At 49.7% G+C, this 14,736-nt stretch overlaps 2 protein-coding genes across 2 annotated transcripts; both read right to left on the bottom strand.

The window, feature by feature from the left end:
* Positions 1 to 7,339: 7,339 nt before the first annotated feature.
* N7446_012536 (alpha/beta hydrolase) lies at positions 7,340 to 8,202 on the bottom strand (the record flags this gene model as incomplete). Its single annotated transcript, XM_058521278.1, has 2 exons — positions 7,340 to 7,693; positions 7,783 to 8,202. 2 exons carry the CDS (start codon positions 8,200 to 8,202, stop codon positions 7,340 to 7,342), a joined length of 774 nt encoding a protein of 257 aa, XP_058366644.1.
* Positions 8,203 to 12,838: 4,636 nt separating this feature from the next.
* Positions 12,839 to 14,402, bottom strand: N7446_012535 (uncharacterized protein; the record flags this gene model as incomplete). Its single annotated transcript, XM_058521277.1, has 9 exons — positions 12,839 to 12,896; positions 12,952 to 13,135; positions 13,187 to 13,265; positions 13,334 to 13,684; positions 13,736 to 13,835; positions 13,891 to 13,934; positions 13,987 to 14,116; positions 14,192 to 14,239; positions 14,305 to 14,402. 9 exons carry the CDS (start codon positions 14,400 to 14,402, stop codon positions 12,839 to 12,841), a joined length of 1,092 nt encoding a protein of 363 aa, XP_058366643.1.
* Between the last annotated feature and the right edge of the window lie 334 nt (positions 14,403 to 14,736).

The following is a 14,736-nucleotide window of genomic DNA, read 5'->3' as shown; positions in this document are numbered from 1 at the left end:
TGACAGATAACATAGGGGAGCGCAGGCAAGCTTTGTGGGCAAGGCGGGCACGATAATGCTGTATCCGAAACCAGATTCGCTAATAAATACCAATTGGGTGTATACGTGTATGACAGACCTTACGCAACTTGAAACATCCCAGCTGGTGTGGATCAACTGCTAGTCCTAGCAGGGTTTGGCAGCATGCGAGGTTACGGGTTGTTCTCCGATCTCGAGAATCTCCAGGTCGGTTATTCGGTCAGCTCTGGAATTATTGGTCAAGGGTCTACTTACCCTGGGAGCTGTATCCCTATCACCATCAGCGCCAAAAGCTGTGGGCACAGTTGATCTACAGTCTCACCCAGGTCGTTGGCGCCTCATTTGAAAGTATCAATCCTGAGCGAGCCCCAGTCTTGCGCAAGTTAACATGGAAAATGAGAGTATGAAAGGAATTGATCGCACTCGACATGCTATCGCGAGGTCAAACCAGAGAGATCCTCATGAGTCACGGATGGCATTGGTCTCCAATCGCCCGGCTAGAAGTTGCAGTCAGGCGCGGAGTTGGCGTCGTGAAACCTTCTCTTCGTGCTGATCAAGTCTACGCTCTATGAAGTCAGTGGCTAGACTTTCTACCTTTAGCCCCTCCTGTTCCGTGGAGCCTGCTCGTGAAACTGTCTGCAAAGTAATCACCGCAGATTCCGCTGGATAAGCATTGATCTGTACCATCGATGTGTACTCGTGCCTGCTGGATGAAAAGCCGTTTTCTCCGATGTCGGTCAGGCCACTCTAACGACATGAACAATCAGCCCAGGCTGGACCTAATTGACCAGTAGATCCACAAAGAACGAGAGCAGACGATACTTGTAGCAGGGCAAGACGGCATGCGTAGAGGACAGGTGGGTGGTAACGAGATTAGGAGCAACCCGATATTGCGCCTGGAGCCGCGAGACCAAGCAGAAATATAGTAGCCTTAAGAAGGAGCTGCGGCGCTGATTGCTTGAGCAACACATGACCCGCACCTTTCAATATCGAAAACATTCTACTTATGATACCATCCAAAAGCCGGCCCTACATCTCCGGTCTCGTTGTGGTTACCAGGACTTTGAGATAATGAAAACGCTGGAAATCCAAAAGTGAGCAGACCTAATGCGCCAGGTGGTTTAGGAAAAGGGCTGGGAGCGGAATTTCGGGGAAGTCGGAAGGTGGACCCTACCTGTGCTAATGCCGATAAGGAATAGCTGGACTAGACTCTGAGTGAATTCAGCGGACGATCAGCCAAGTGCGATATTCCAAAGTCATGGATTGATAAATTTCTGTCTCACGGTTTACGACATGCGGCAATCTCTTGATGGCGTTGCACGACAGACTGAATAAAGCCAACAGAATCCATAGCTTGACTTTTCCACGGACCCACGTTCCCGTACTGTTCCTCATTCAAGCCCCACTCATGGACAGTGCATCGTGTACACGCCTCACGACGCTGACTTATACTGCCTACTGCTCGAAGAACAGCCAAATGGCCGACCAACAGCGCTAGACACGGTCTTCCTAGTCCACTGTCACCATATTGTTCCCACTAACCGGCTGAATCATTTAGGATCCAGTGTGACAAGAGCCGATTCTTCGAGAAAAGTGTACGTTCCGCAGCGAATCCTGAGACTGGAGAGAAGAAAGAAGGGAGAAATGCTGGAGCTGAGGTGCTTGCCTGCATACCCCTCGGTCCTTCCCCATCAGATCGCTTAAAACTAACCACTCTATCTACACACTGTTTCGTAGCGTCACATCTAGCGTGGCGTATGAGGGATTTGAGAGTTTGAGACGCGATGCGTGGTCAGCGGCTTATGACTCCGCGCAGCAGTCCAATAAAGAGCTCAGCTTTCTTACAGTGGGGTTGCAAGAATATTCACCCCTTATCATACTGACCACTCCCAGTTTCTGAACGGCCAAAGAGCGGAAATTCAGGGGAGAACCTAAATTCGTTTCTCCCCCCACCCCAAACTTTCGTATTCCGAGATAGTTGTTCTTGTTGGAGCTGGGTACTGATACGCACTGCACTGTATTGGTTGATCATGTTTTATATATAGGCTTACATTGTGTCACTTAATCAAAACCACCATCTGACAGTGTCAACAAAAATTTACCTCCCCGGACATACACCTAGATGATGATGATAGGTTCTATTTGGGACTGTTGCGTGAGAGCCCCTTGCGTCGGGCCCACGATATCCCGTGCTGGACATCGCACACAAATATCGCCTGGCCTTCCCCTCCCTCGAAAAGAACATCGCCGTTTCGAGGGAGAGCCGGGCTCTCTCCGCGACGGTTTCTTCAAGAGTTCCTTTTACAATGGTGCGTCATAGTTCGGCGGCCCCCAGTCTAACCCCTGGGGGACAGACCATCCTGGGCTCCTCGATCTATCCACCAGAGTACATATGGAATTCCCTCTCCGACTCCCAGCGGGACTCATTCATCTCTACTGTGTCCGCGTCCCTTGTTGCGGGCGACGGGCAGCGCAAGCGCCCACGTTTAGACCTCACTGCGGATGAGGATGCTGACGACGGTAGGGTCCGGTCTCTTGTTTTGCCAGTCCTCCCCCGTTTCCCCGGCCTCGACCGTGCTGCTATTATAGCCGTTTTCGAGCACACCTTCCGACCAAAGAAGGACCTCATAAAACTCCGTAGCCCTGAGTTCAAAGCCTCGGCACCGGATGGCGAGTCTTTCGACTTAAAATCCACATCATCTGGCCTGCAATTCCGCAAGGTAGTCTCAATTAAGGACTGGGGAAATGACGCATCCCTCTGGGCCCATTGCTTTAGCAATTACGTCGCTGTCTGGTGTGATTCTTTCGCTGCTAAGCACCCGTTATGCATCAGTGGAATGGTTCTCTTCCACCGCCGCATTTGTGACCTTGCTAGGGCATATAAATGGCAGGACTGTGTCCTGCAGATGGCCCTGGACCACCACCAGATGGTCGTCGATAAAGGCGACCTCACCGTTTCTCTTAGTGATTGGGAAATTGGGAAAGCCCTCGAAAGCTCCTACCTTGGCCCGGACAACGTGCTCCCAGCAAAGACAGCGCCAGCTACCCCAACCACACGGTCAACGCGCTCTACCGCTGCCCCAAATAATGACACTGTCATTTGTGAAAAATTCAACTCTTCCGCTGGCTGCCACTGGCGAACATGCCACCGAAGACACGTCTGCTCTAAGTGCGGCAACGACCATTCCGTGATAAGCTGCAAAGTAAAACCAGTGAGTTAGGAGCACGCCGGGGTCGGCCCTAGTATAGGTCAAACCCTGTCGCCACCAACTAGCTGGCCAGCCCCGCGTCCCAACACTTCTATTCAGTTTGAGGTGTTCGACCCTTCCCTCCCGCCTCTGCGTGATTCCGCTTCTCCCTTCATTGCTTCGGCGTGGAAAACCCTCCTCGAACGCTATCCTGGCAATCTAGGGACTATCTGCAGCGGCATCCTTACATTTGGCTGCCGCCTCGGTTGTACGATCCAGCCAAGATACCGTCGAACTCCTAATCACCGCATCGAGGAACACTCTCTTATCACCCAGAAGCTCTCTGATGACCTATTATGTCGTCGGGTGCAACCATCTACTGGCCCCGTCGTTGTTTCCCCACTAGGGCTGGTGCCTAAACACGACGGGAGCTGGCGCCGTATCCATGATCTTTCCTACCCGCCGGGTCGCAGTGTCAACGAGTCCATCCCCGACGCTGCTTCTACTATACAATACATATCTATGGATAACATCTTCGATCTCATACGCACGTCTGGGCGAGGATGCTATATCATCAAACGCGACATCAAGGATGCCTTCCGTAATATCCCAGTCGCCCCCGCTGACCGGCCCTTCCTAGCCTTCTCGTGGGATAGCAAGACATACATGGAGTGCTGCCTCCCATTCGGCCTTTCAACGGCACCCTTCATCTTTAACCTTTTTGCTGAGGGCCTTAACTGGCTGTTAACCGCTTACTTGCCTTTGGCCTCTATCGCTCATTACCTTGACGATTTCATCGCTATTTTTCCTTCCTCCGCCGGAGGTCTCTCTAAAGCCCTTACCGCTTTCAATAGCGCATATATTCCTCTCACGGATGCGTTAGGCATCCCACGGAATGACTCGAAAGACGCCGCGGGTACCGTGGTCTGTGTCCTTGGGGTCGAAATCGACACGACACTTCTGCAGGCCCGTATGCGTCGCGATAAGCTAGCACGCGCATCTTCCGAAGCCGCGTCGCTTCTACAGCTAGATCGTGTCTCGCATAAAGCTTTGCAACGTGTAGTCGGTTTCCTCCAACACTGCTCAATGGTTATCCGTCTCGGCAGAACCCGCCTTCAGTCGCTCTACAGCGACCTCGCATCCTTCCCGCCTCACCAGCGCTCCGTCCGCCGCCTATCCCATGATAGCCGCGGGGATCTCGCGTGGTGGAGGGACACTCTCCCGTTATTTAACGGCATCCATTTCTTCGAGAAGAGCCGCCCCCTAGTTGCCCTCTACACAGACGCGCGCGACTCAGGTCTGGGCCTCTTCTTCTTCTATGCGCCCTCATGGGACTCCGCCAGGGACTGGATGTCTGCAGCACCTCACCTGCCTTCCACCCATGCGGCTATTGTGGACGCCTCCTCCGCCTGCGGCGACGTGGCCCACATTAACATTAAGGAGGTCTCCGCAATCCTGCAGGCCTTCCTCATACACAGCCCCCATTGGGCTCATCATCGTGTCCTCGCTTTCACGGACAGCGCCGTCGCGTTTCATGGCCTGTCTAAGCAGGCACTCCGTGGGCCGGCTCATCGCTCTCTGCTCATGCTTTTCAGCATAGCAGCCGCCCTTGACATCCAAGTCCAGCCACACTGGCTTCCTTCATCGGAGAACCTACTAGCTGATGCACTGTCCCGTTCCGATTATAGGATCATCGCTGATATTTGCCCACAGTGGACGAGCTCCTTTCCCTTGCTCCGCCAGCCTGGTTCTCTCGACAGCCTATTTTCGTGAATGCTGGCCATGCAAAGCTGGTCTGGAATGGCCTTGCAGAGGGAACCAGAAGAGGCTATCGCTCTGCGCAGCGCTCGTACACCCGTAGCTGCGCTGTTATTGGAGTGCAGCCCTGGCCAGCCACTGCCCCGTCGATCTGCACTTGGCTTACGGAACGCCTGCTGGGCGCGGGTAGCTCCCCACCTGTGAAGCCCGATTCAGCTATGTCTGAGCTCTCGGCTCTCCGCGCGTATCACATCGATAACGGTCTACCTGACACAATTTTTGACCTCCACGCAAAGCATTTTCGTCGCATGATCAATGGCGCTCGCTGGCTGCAACCGCCCCGCCAAAAGCGGATTCGCAACCCAATCTCACGCGCCTCAGTCATAACCCTTTCAGGGAATATCTCACATATCCCTGCCCAACCGCTGGGGCTCTCAGCGGCCCAGAAAAATGACCTTAATCTTGCCGTGGCCGCCCGCATTGCCTTCGCTGGATTCCTTCGGGTCGGGGAATTTACATACTCAGCTGCCGACCTTAGAAACACTCAAGTCTTCGCTGCTACTAAGTTAACCCGGGCGGATATCAGGTTCTCCCCCACCATGGACCACGTCCTCCTTACCTTGAAGAGAAGCAAGACCGACCGAAACCACGAAGGTGTCAATGTTGTCCTTGCAGCGACAAACGACGCAGCCTGCCCCGTCGAAGGGCTTTCTAAGCTATTCCTCCACGACCCACAACCTATGTCTGCTCCCTTATTTACGCTCTCCTCTGGCCCCTTCACCTCATCCGCCTTCCAACGTGCGGTTATCTCTAAGCTCAACCGCGCCGGGGAAGATACCACGGGACTTAAGTGTCACAGTTTCAGAAAGGGGGCAGCACAACACGCCCACAACGCAGGCTTAAGAAATGACCACATCCAAGCCCTCGGGAGATGGTCATCCGAATCCTTCCGCCTTTACTTCACAACACCTACGACAACACTGTACGCCTGGAACCGTCAATTCCAGACCGGTTATCCAACTCCGGTCTCATCTTCCATACCACCAGCCCCTCCACCATCCTCTTTTGGCCCACCGGGTCATTTGGGCCCGCCTGAAGCCCTCACGGCGCTGTAGCCCTCCGTCAACGAGGCCTACATCGCCAGTGTTCAGACCCGCAGGTGCCCCGTGCGGGCCAAAATATCTCATCCGTCTCCATTTGTGCCAGTGTAGCAATGGTTAGAATAGAATACAAAATGAATTTCACATTTGAGACGTGGATATACATATCTCCATGGCTACACATAGTAAATTTTCTATACTGCACCGGTAGGTTAGAAATGCTATCTAGATTATTACCGGCTTAATATCATGTCCAAAAGAGTCACCGTTATTGAGATCCGGAATTGTAATTTATCGCATTTTGCATTGTGTTTTGGGGTACGATATTTTGAAGGGCAAAATGCGCCTCCAATCCACTACACTATCCGAAGACTAAAGCCCGGTCCGTGTGAGCTCAGTCGGAAATTGCAGGAGAGGTATAAATTCAAGGGTTCCACCTAGCGGGGAGTCACATTTCTGCCATCATCCTTTCCCTGACACTTTTTGACAGAGTTTTGAGCCTGTTTCAAGATGAAGTTTCTGTATTATATTCAAGCACTTGGCTATCAATATGAAACCCCCACTTGTGAGCGAGGTGCCGCTGGAGATGAAGCTCCTAGACTAAGTGGGCCACAACGCATCGATTTTTGACCTTTCTACGGCACTTGTAATTTCAAGTTACAGTCATTGGCACGGTTAGCTCTGTTCGACAGAGACAAAATCTCCTTTCCGCCAGGGTTGGCAGATTCTATTGGGCTTTATGGTGGCTTGGTTGCGACACAATTTCTCGTAAATAAGCTTTCAATGGAGCTTCCTTCCCTTCCCATCTTGGGAATTCGACGAATTTTGATTGCGGTATTCGGAGATTGATCGATAGTCATTCTTCAGGTTATCTCGGACTTCCTCGAGGATATGCGCGTGGGGTCTTGTCTTGATTGAGGCCCACCTTATGCTATCAAGGGGCAAGCTTAAGTACAACCACTTACTCAAATTCCTGACCAGTACAAGTGCAATAAAAGGTGTTCATGGGCCAGGTATGCTGGGCCTGCTTCTTTCCTTATTTACCAGCTGTACGCTGGAGTGGTTTAGTCTGTGTATACCATTTGTACGGCCGTCCCAGGGAGCATCATCACACGCAGGGAGCTACTATGACTGCATGTCTGCACGTTCTGGCTACTGATCTCTCCACCTAAACCCAGCCAGTCGCGAACTTCACAAAATAATCAAATAATCAATTCCAATGCCCCTGTAAAGCAATCGTCGGACGTCAAGCACAGTTTTGAACCCAACAACAACCTAATAAATCCCATTCTGCTCCCGCCCCGCCTTTAACGCAAGCTCCAGTCCATCTGCCGTCTCCTCAGGCTTACTTAAGAAACCTGAGTGCGACGCATCAACGTGAAAGGTTACCGGGTTACCCAATGTCTGCGCAAAGCCCTCCTGGATGGACAGCGGCAGAGCAGCATCCTTATCGCAGAAGAGGTACATGGATGGCATCTCGTGCCAGGGCTCAAAGGTAGCCGGCTCCAAGAAGGAGGGCTTGGCGTGCGGCTTCAGCTTGGGGATGGCGGTTGCTTGGGCTTCGGGTGTTATGTCGTGGTAGAAGACGGTTTCTTGCTGGGAGGAGCGGCAGTAGCCATCATCGGGGTCCTATGATCATCAGTAACAGTTTTTTTTTTTTTTTTGAAATTATAAGTGTTTGTCCCTGCAATGCAAAGGCTGGACCAGGGAATACATACACTGAGAAGCATCCATGGCAGCCAATTCCCTCCCAACATATCAATAACGGACTTGCCCTTGGGCGTCACGAAAGCGGCCAGCCAAACCACCATAATCACGCCACTGGGCTGACCGGCCTTGGACCGTTGAGCGTATCCGAGCCCCTCGACGGCGCCTGCGCCCACTATGCCACCATACGAGTGCGCGACTACGATAATCTGACGGCCGTGCTCTGCCAATGCCCGGAGGACACCGTTGGTATGGGCGATATCAGCGTGGAGGCCGGATTTGGTGGGTTCGGCCGCGCCGACAGAAGGGAGCGCAACAGCTTCGGAGTCATATCCACGTGTGATCAAGATAGCACGGATGCCATCGAAGGTATCGGGTGTGTGCCATGCACCCGGCACAAAGACATAGATGGGGGTGTTGTTAACAGCCATTGTCGTCCAAGTCTATATGTAACTTGTAGCCTGTCGTGATGACTCGAGGGAGCAATTAGAATACCCAATTTTGTAGAAAAGCCTGCAGTAGGACTGAAAAGCAGCACCAAGCAGTAGCTGTGACGACAGCGAGTTTAAAGGGGCAGGAAACGTTTAAGCTCGCACCTCAACCGAAGTTCAGGCAGACCACCGACAACGGCGGCCCACAAATCTCTGCGGAGCAAGCCTGCAACAGTCCCTTCATTCAGTTCACGCTGTTCACTTTGCTAAAGCCATGGAGTCCATTCGAGACGACACATCCCCCCGTCTCCTGGAGACAATAACATCACCCATTCTCCAACCCAGATCGTGCCACGTTCAAAGTGGACATAGAGCCAAGCCTAGCCCTCCCACAACTCCCGCGAGAACGCCAACACCCAAGTGGGCTCCTATCAAGCATCATAAACGTAGCGATCTGTCACACCAGATATCCAGCTACAGAGCACCAGGATTAGCGTTGGTCCCGTGCCACCAGGAAGTTGTCCGGGGCCAACGGCGTGGCAGACTGCGGCTCCACAGGGTTGGTAGAGGATAAATGATGCAGGGCTCGAGGCCGAGAAAAGGAGGCATGCCAAAGTATTTTTGTGCCGAAGAAACAAGGATGATTCGAATGTCGAGAGCTCATTTGTTGGAGGGTCTTTCTGAGCTTGGCCGTTTTTGACATAGGTTCAAATGTGTCCACCCATGTGGCGCTAAGCCTTTAACAGCTGCTTGGTCAGCAGTTTCTTCGGAGATTGCAGGGGGGAATCCCGTTGGAAGGATTCTGTCGAACTGAGGGGGTGGTATTTTACCACTAAGGACAGGGTTACTCATCAAGTAGCCGTGTCACGGGACGACCCCCCACCCTTCGGGTAGGGGTGTCCCACAGCCATAATGCAATTAACCTCCATAATGCAAATTTCCTACCTTTTCAACTTTTACGCGTATTCCTACCCACCTAAAATGCCTAAAAAAACTCGTGATGAAGAGGATCTGCTAGCTAAGGCATTACATGCTTATACTACGCGAGAATTTTCATCACTACGTAAGGCTGCGGACCATTATCGCGTGTCTTATTCGAAGCTTCGCGGTCGCAAAAACGGACAGACATCTCTCTCCGATCGCCCTACCACCAATAATGCATTGAATTTGAATCAGGAAAATGCATTAATTAGCTGGATCGAAGTGCTAAATTCTTGCTATACACCTCCAACTGCAAAAGACATTGAAATTGCCGCAAATCGCCTGTTGAAAATAGCGGGTTCGGAGAGAGTTGTTAGTTCAATGTATAGCTATCGGCTTATACGGCGTCTACCTCCACACATCAAGCTTATTACCCAAAAATCAAAGGAGTCTTTACGAATTCAAGCCGAGGATCCTGGAGTTATTAGCCATTGGTACGATAGGCTTGAGTATCTCTACCGTGAGCATGGTTTTGAACCTCATGAGATCTATAATTGGGATGAAACCGGCTTCCAAAATGGCGAAGGACTTAACCAACACGTCGTCTCTACGCGTCAAACTGCTAGTATTGCTACTGGAGATCGAGGTGAAACTATTACTGGCATTGAATGTATTGCCGCTGATGGCTGGGTGATGTTTCCGTGGTTTCTAGTCAAAGGCAGCGTCCACATGGAAGACTGGTATAGTAATATGTCAACCTCTTCTTCGGCGTACAAAATTATCCATTTGACGTCTAGTGGCTGGACGGATAGTGAGACTGCTTACCGATGGCTATGCTCATTTCATGAAGCCACAAAAAACCGCGTACGACGCGGGCGACCGAGGCTTTTGCTAATGGATAATCATGCGTCTCATACAACTATCGAATTTCTCGATTTTTGTAAGGAAAACCTGATTATTCCTTGGTATTTTGTACCTCACACGACTCATATATGTCAGCCCCTTGATGCTGAGGCTTTTTAAGCCTAAAACATAAGTTTAAAATGGCGAATACTGAGGTTGTGGCGTGGGGTGGAAGTAACGAAAAACGCGACTTTTTCCGCAACATTGACGCCGTCCGACGCCACGCCTTAAGGTCCAAAACTATCCAAACCTCGTTCAAATCTACTGGTATCTGGCCACTAGATCCGACACAAGTTTTGGGTAATTTAGGGCAATATTCGGACGAAGAGACCTTACGCATATACGACGAGCCGTCACCTACCCGCGAATTCCCAAGTTCAGCGACCAATTCTCCGCCCAATTCTTATGCGCGTATTGAAAAATTGGAGAAGACAGTTTTCCCGCTACTTGATAACCCGAATCCTGATTTACGAAAAATTCGGAAGCATATACGGCGCGCAATTGATGCCGGAAAATCGTCTCTATACAATGCGGAACTTGCTGAGATGAGCCTTGCGCGCGCCCTTAGCCATAAAACGCCTGGGAAAAAACCTACAAAAAGCAAGCGATGGGTAAAGGGTGCTACAAAGAGTCCCCTTTCATCGATTTCAGGCAATAGGCTAGTACAGCGAAGGTGTGAGAAAGAAGATGAGTCGAAGCTTCGTGCTTGGCGGAAAGACGCAGAGAAAATGGCGGCCGATTTGGCGGCTAAGGAATTGGAGGAAACACTTGAAAATGAGGAGGATGATACATTATTGGCTACTGAGGCTATTGATGGGCTTTATTTCATGGATCCTAGACCTTATACGTCTAAAAAATGAGCTAGAAGTTGAAGAAATTGAAAATTTGCATTATGGCTGTTAATTGCATTATGGCTGTGGGACACCCCCTACCCGCGAGGGTGGGGGGCGGTCCTGTGACACGGCTACTGGATTACTCCACACAGGTACAATGTCTCCTGACCATCCGATTTTCCTATAAAGTGATAAAAAAATCCGCCTTTCATTAGGGACAAACATTTGTACCTCCTGGTCATCCTAAGAGTCCCAAAATCCACAATGAGATTCACCTCTTCGGTTGCATTCTTCTCTGTTTTCTCCGCCGCCTTCGGCTATTGGGTATACAACCCTAACTTATCTTCATTTTCTATAGTCTCCCTACAGAAATAATGGCTAACAAATTAATATTAATAGAACTGCGAGGTTGCTCAACCAACGCCAACGCCTTGTTCTGGGGCTGTTGATGCGGAACCTTCAGTCAGTATACTTCTTGTAATCAAAGTACTAGCTAACATACCCCGATTTAATAGGACTATACCTGTGTAACAATGGGTCCGGGAAGGTGCGTTGGAAATGGAGATGACCACGGATCATACGATTGCAAAGATGTATGTGTCATGACCTCTCTGCGCCCGACGGCGGAAGGGAAAAGACTCGGGCGATGACTTCGTTCGGAAGTTATACAGAATGGAGATACAGAATGCTAACTGGCACAATAGGATCACCGTTGCAATAAACCTGGAAATGGATGTATTCCATTCCCGGGGAGCAATAATGCCAACTGTTCTTAGGTGCTTTGTCGATGCTATTGTGAAGGGTCGAAGCAAGTCTTGATTCAAACTAGCTAAGCCGTCATGCTGTCTATCAAAAGCTTAAGGAAAGGAAGATCTACGTGGCCGTGCAGCGGTGTAAACATGCCTAGTCACGTGGTCAGCACGTGATGTATACGGGCCCTGGCCCGTTACAACTAATCTCTTATTCGGCGGCTTTATTACTATAGCTTTCACAAAACTAGGGGGGCCTACTATCACGATTTCTTTATCCGTGGTTAGCCTAGCTCTATACGACCGGCTCGAGAGATAAGTCAAAGCCCCTCACTTCCTTCGCCTTTACACAAAAGCACTTCTTAAGGTAGGCCTCGTTATAAAGTGATCAAAAGAAAGCGGACAAGGGATAGCGTTTAAAGAATAACCTATTAGTGAAATAGGCTATGCTAGTAGCTATTTCTCCACTTTAATCAAGGCTAATGCTCTTAAATGCTCGGTACTATTCGCTAGTTTAGACAATAGGAGTACCGTCTTCTTACCTATCTATGTGCGCGCTATTCTCCGAATAAAAGATTTCTAGAATCAAAGCGGTGTCAGGCTGTGGAAGACGGGATTTCCATAACTTGATTAGTAAATCTAATATACCTTCGTTATCTTGACTTTAGGAGTCCTCTTGCTCCCAGTGGATTTGTTACGGCTTCTAAGAACACTTAAGCCGCCTTAAGGAGTCATATAGCCCCCCGAAATCCCGACGCAGCTTCTAGGCCTTTTCCCGCCACCTCGGGAGCCAATGTCATGTTCCTGTTGACAGCTTTATCAACTCGTGGAATTATAAGTGAGGTTCCTAGGGCTATAGCTCGGCCTTCTAGGAGTGATGCACCACAAATATCGCTGCAGCTTATGTTCCATCATGGAAACCTCAATCCAGGCTTGAGTTTTTCAAGGAATGATGTTGAAAGGGAATACTGTTTACCGCATTGAGTTAACCTCGCCCCAATGCTCAGGTTATGGAGACGACAAGGAATACGGCTTGGTACAATTCTGCTTCGATGTGCCGTTGAAGCTCACGTCCCTCCATGAGGCAATACCATACCTGCGGTGAGGCTTTTGGTCCTTATAAGGTGCCACAGAATCGGAAACTACAGATTCATAAATTCATAAACCAGAATGCGAAAAAAAGATCATCCATCACAGATCACACGAAATGGTATTATCCAACCGAGTTGTTCAATCTTCAGATCCCCCTTGTGTGTGGCTTGCATGGTATCCAAAAACCTCGGCGTACCTAGATTTGTTAGATAGACTATTCATTTCAATACCATGAATTTCAGAAGACTTACAAAACTGTCTTCCAGATATCCACCGGCAGATTGGCTTCAAGAAATGTCCAATCAAACACCTTTGTTGCCGTTGACTCGTCTGCGACATCCTGATATGGAGCGAAGTATTGGGAAGTGAGTGCATTAGCTGCAGAGACCCGCTTACGCGGATCAATCTGGAGCATTTCCCCTAGTAACGCAGTGGCTAAATTGAATCATTATCCAGATACATTGACTAGACAAAGATACAACATACCGTTTGCTTCGGCCCCAGGAATGAAGTTAGATAATGGATTGGGTTCTCGTTTGGGAAGAGAATGGATGAAATTCAGTGTCTGTGATACGGCTCCGAGCCAGTAAGTCTGGAGCTATTTCGGTGGAAATGAATTGTGGTAGAGCTGACCTTCTGATTGATGACATTGGCGGGAAAGTCTTTGGGTGGGTTTCCAAGCCACTGGGCAATTACGCGAATCTGATCGATATGATTCTTCCCAGGGAACAGAGTGTTTCCCGTAATCATTTCAGCAAAGATACAACCTGCACTCCAAACATCAGCCTTTTCAGTGTACTCTCGCCAAGGCAACATGGTTTCTGGAGCCCTATAGTATCCAGTTGAGGCGTAGTCAGTCACCTGAGTTTCTTTGGTGAGTCCAAAGTCACAGATCTTGAGATCGCAGTTCTCATTAACTAAGATACTACTTGGTTTCAAGTCCCGATGGACCACGCCCACCGAATGAACGTATTTTAGACCACGCTAACATATAGTAAGCATCAGAGGTTCGTAAAAGACCTCAGGTGGTCTCACCATGATTTGGTATGTAAAGAACTGAACAAACTGGCCCTCGAGCTTCATTGACTTGAGAAGGGTATGGAGGTCCGTGGACATGAGATCGGTTACAAGGTAGCTTCGTCGATCAATATCAATATCGACCTTTGATATGCGGAGCCGGCAATACATACATATCTTCGGATGGGGCCATGAATATGTCCAGTAAATTGGTGATCTGTGTTTTGGTTAGCCTCGCAAACACATTTGGCTCGTTTCGGTCCGCCAACATTCTCATGTCGAAGTTGTTTCAAAAGCTTAATCTCCCCAAACATGCGTTTGGCTGTAGCTTCCGTTTTGAAGACACCCGTCAGCTTTTTTACTGCAACATTTTGGTTGCAGATCTGGTCTCGTGCAGCACTGTACTAACAACAGATGATTAACCCACAACCATGGTTTTATGGTGGTTTTTTTGATGATTCAAAGGTACCATACCAGCTGAGTCCCGAAGTTCCAAATTCAATGGGAACTAATTGTGTATACCTAGTTCACACCCAGGCCTTAGGATGTGGTAAAGACTGCAAGCACACCGGGAGTTTAAGGCTAACCTCTCTGTGGCTTCAAATGTTGCACCAAGGATCGTCTGCTTTGTAAACCGGGCCATATCCTGGCCCGAAGATGGAATCTCGCTAATAGCTTTGGGCATAGTGAATCCTTCATGAAAAGTAGAAAAAGTAGACAGATCTGAGGTAGCAACGAGCAGATTTAGATCTTTTTTTCTTGGTTGTTGCGGTACATTGAGTGTGAAGCGCGTTCATCGTAGGAAGGAAAAAGAAAGAATATATCGTATCCAGCTACAGTAGCTTGAGACGTCGGAAAACTGACGTGTCTGTCTCATAAGTTTGCTGTTCTCGGCTGCCCCACTCCAGCGGTAGCGTTCATATCATTCGCGGCAATTTCTTCCATTGACAGGATGCCCCACTTCTCAGTCGGTTCCAAGTATGGCTTCCCGTGCTGTAACTACCACAAGCTCCAGCTGG

The sequence above is a fragment of the Penicillium canescens genome (genome assembly GCF_028828765.1).
Source record: "Penicillium canescens strain IBT 15451 chromosome Unknown utg000010l_segment0_segment0, whole genome shotgun sequence".
Taxonomy (NCBI): Eukaryota; Fungi; Ascomycota; class Eurotiomycetes; order Eurotiales; family Aspergillaceae; genus Penicillium; species Penicillium canescens.
Note: the sequence above shows the minus strand (reverse complement) of the source record. Positions and strands in the feature narration are given on the sequence as shown.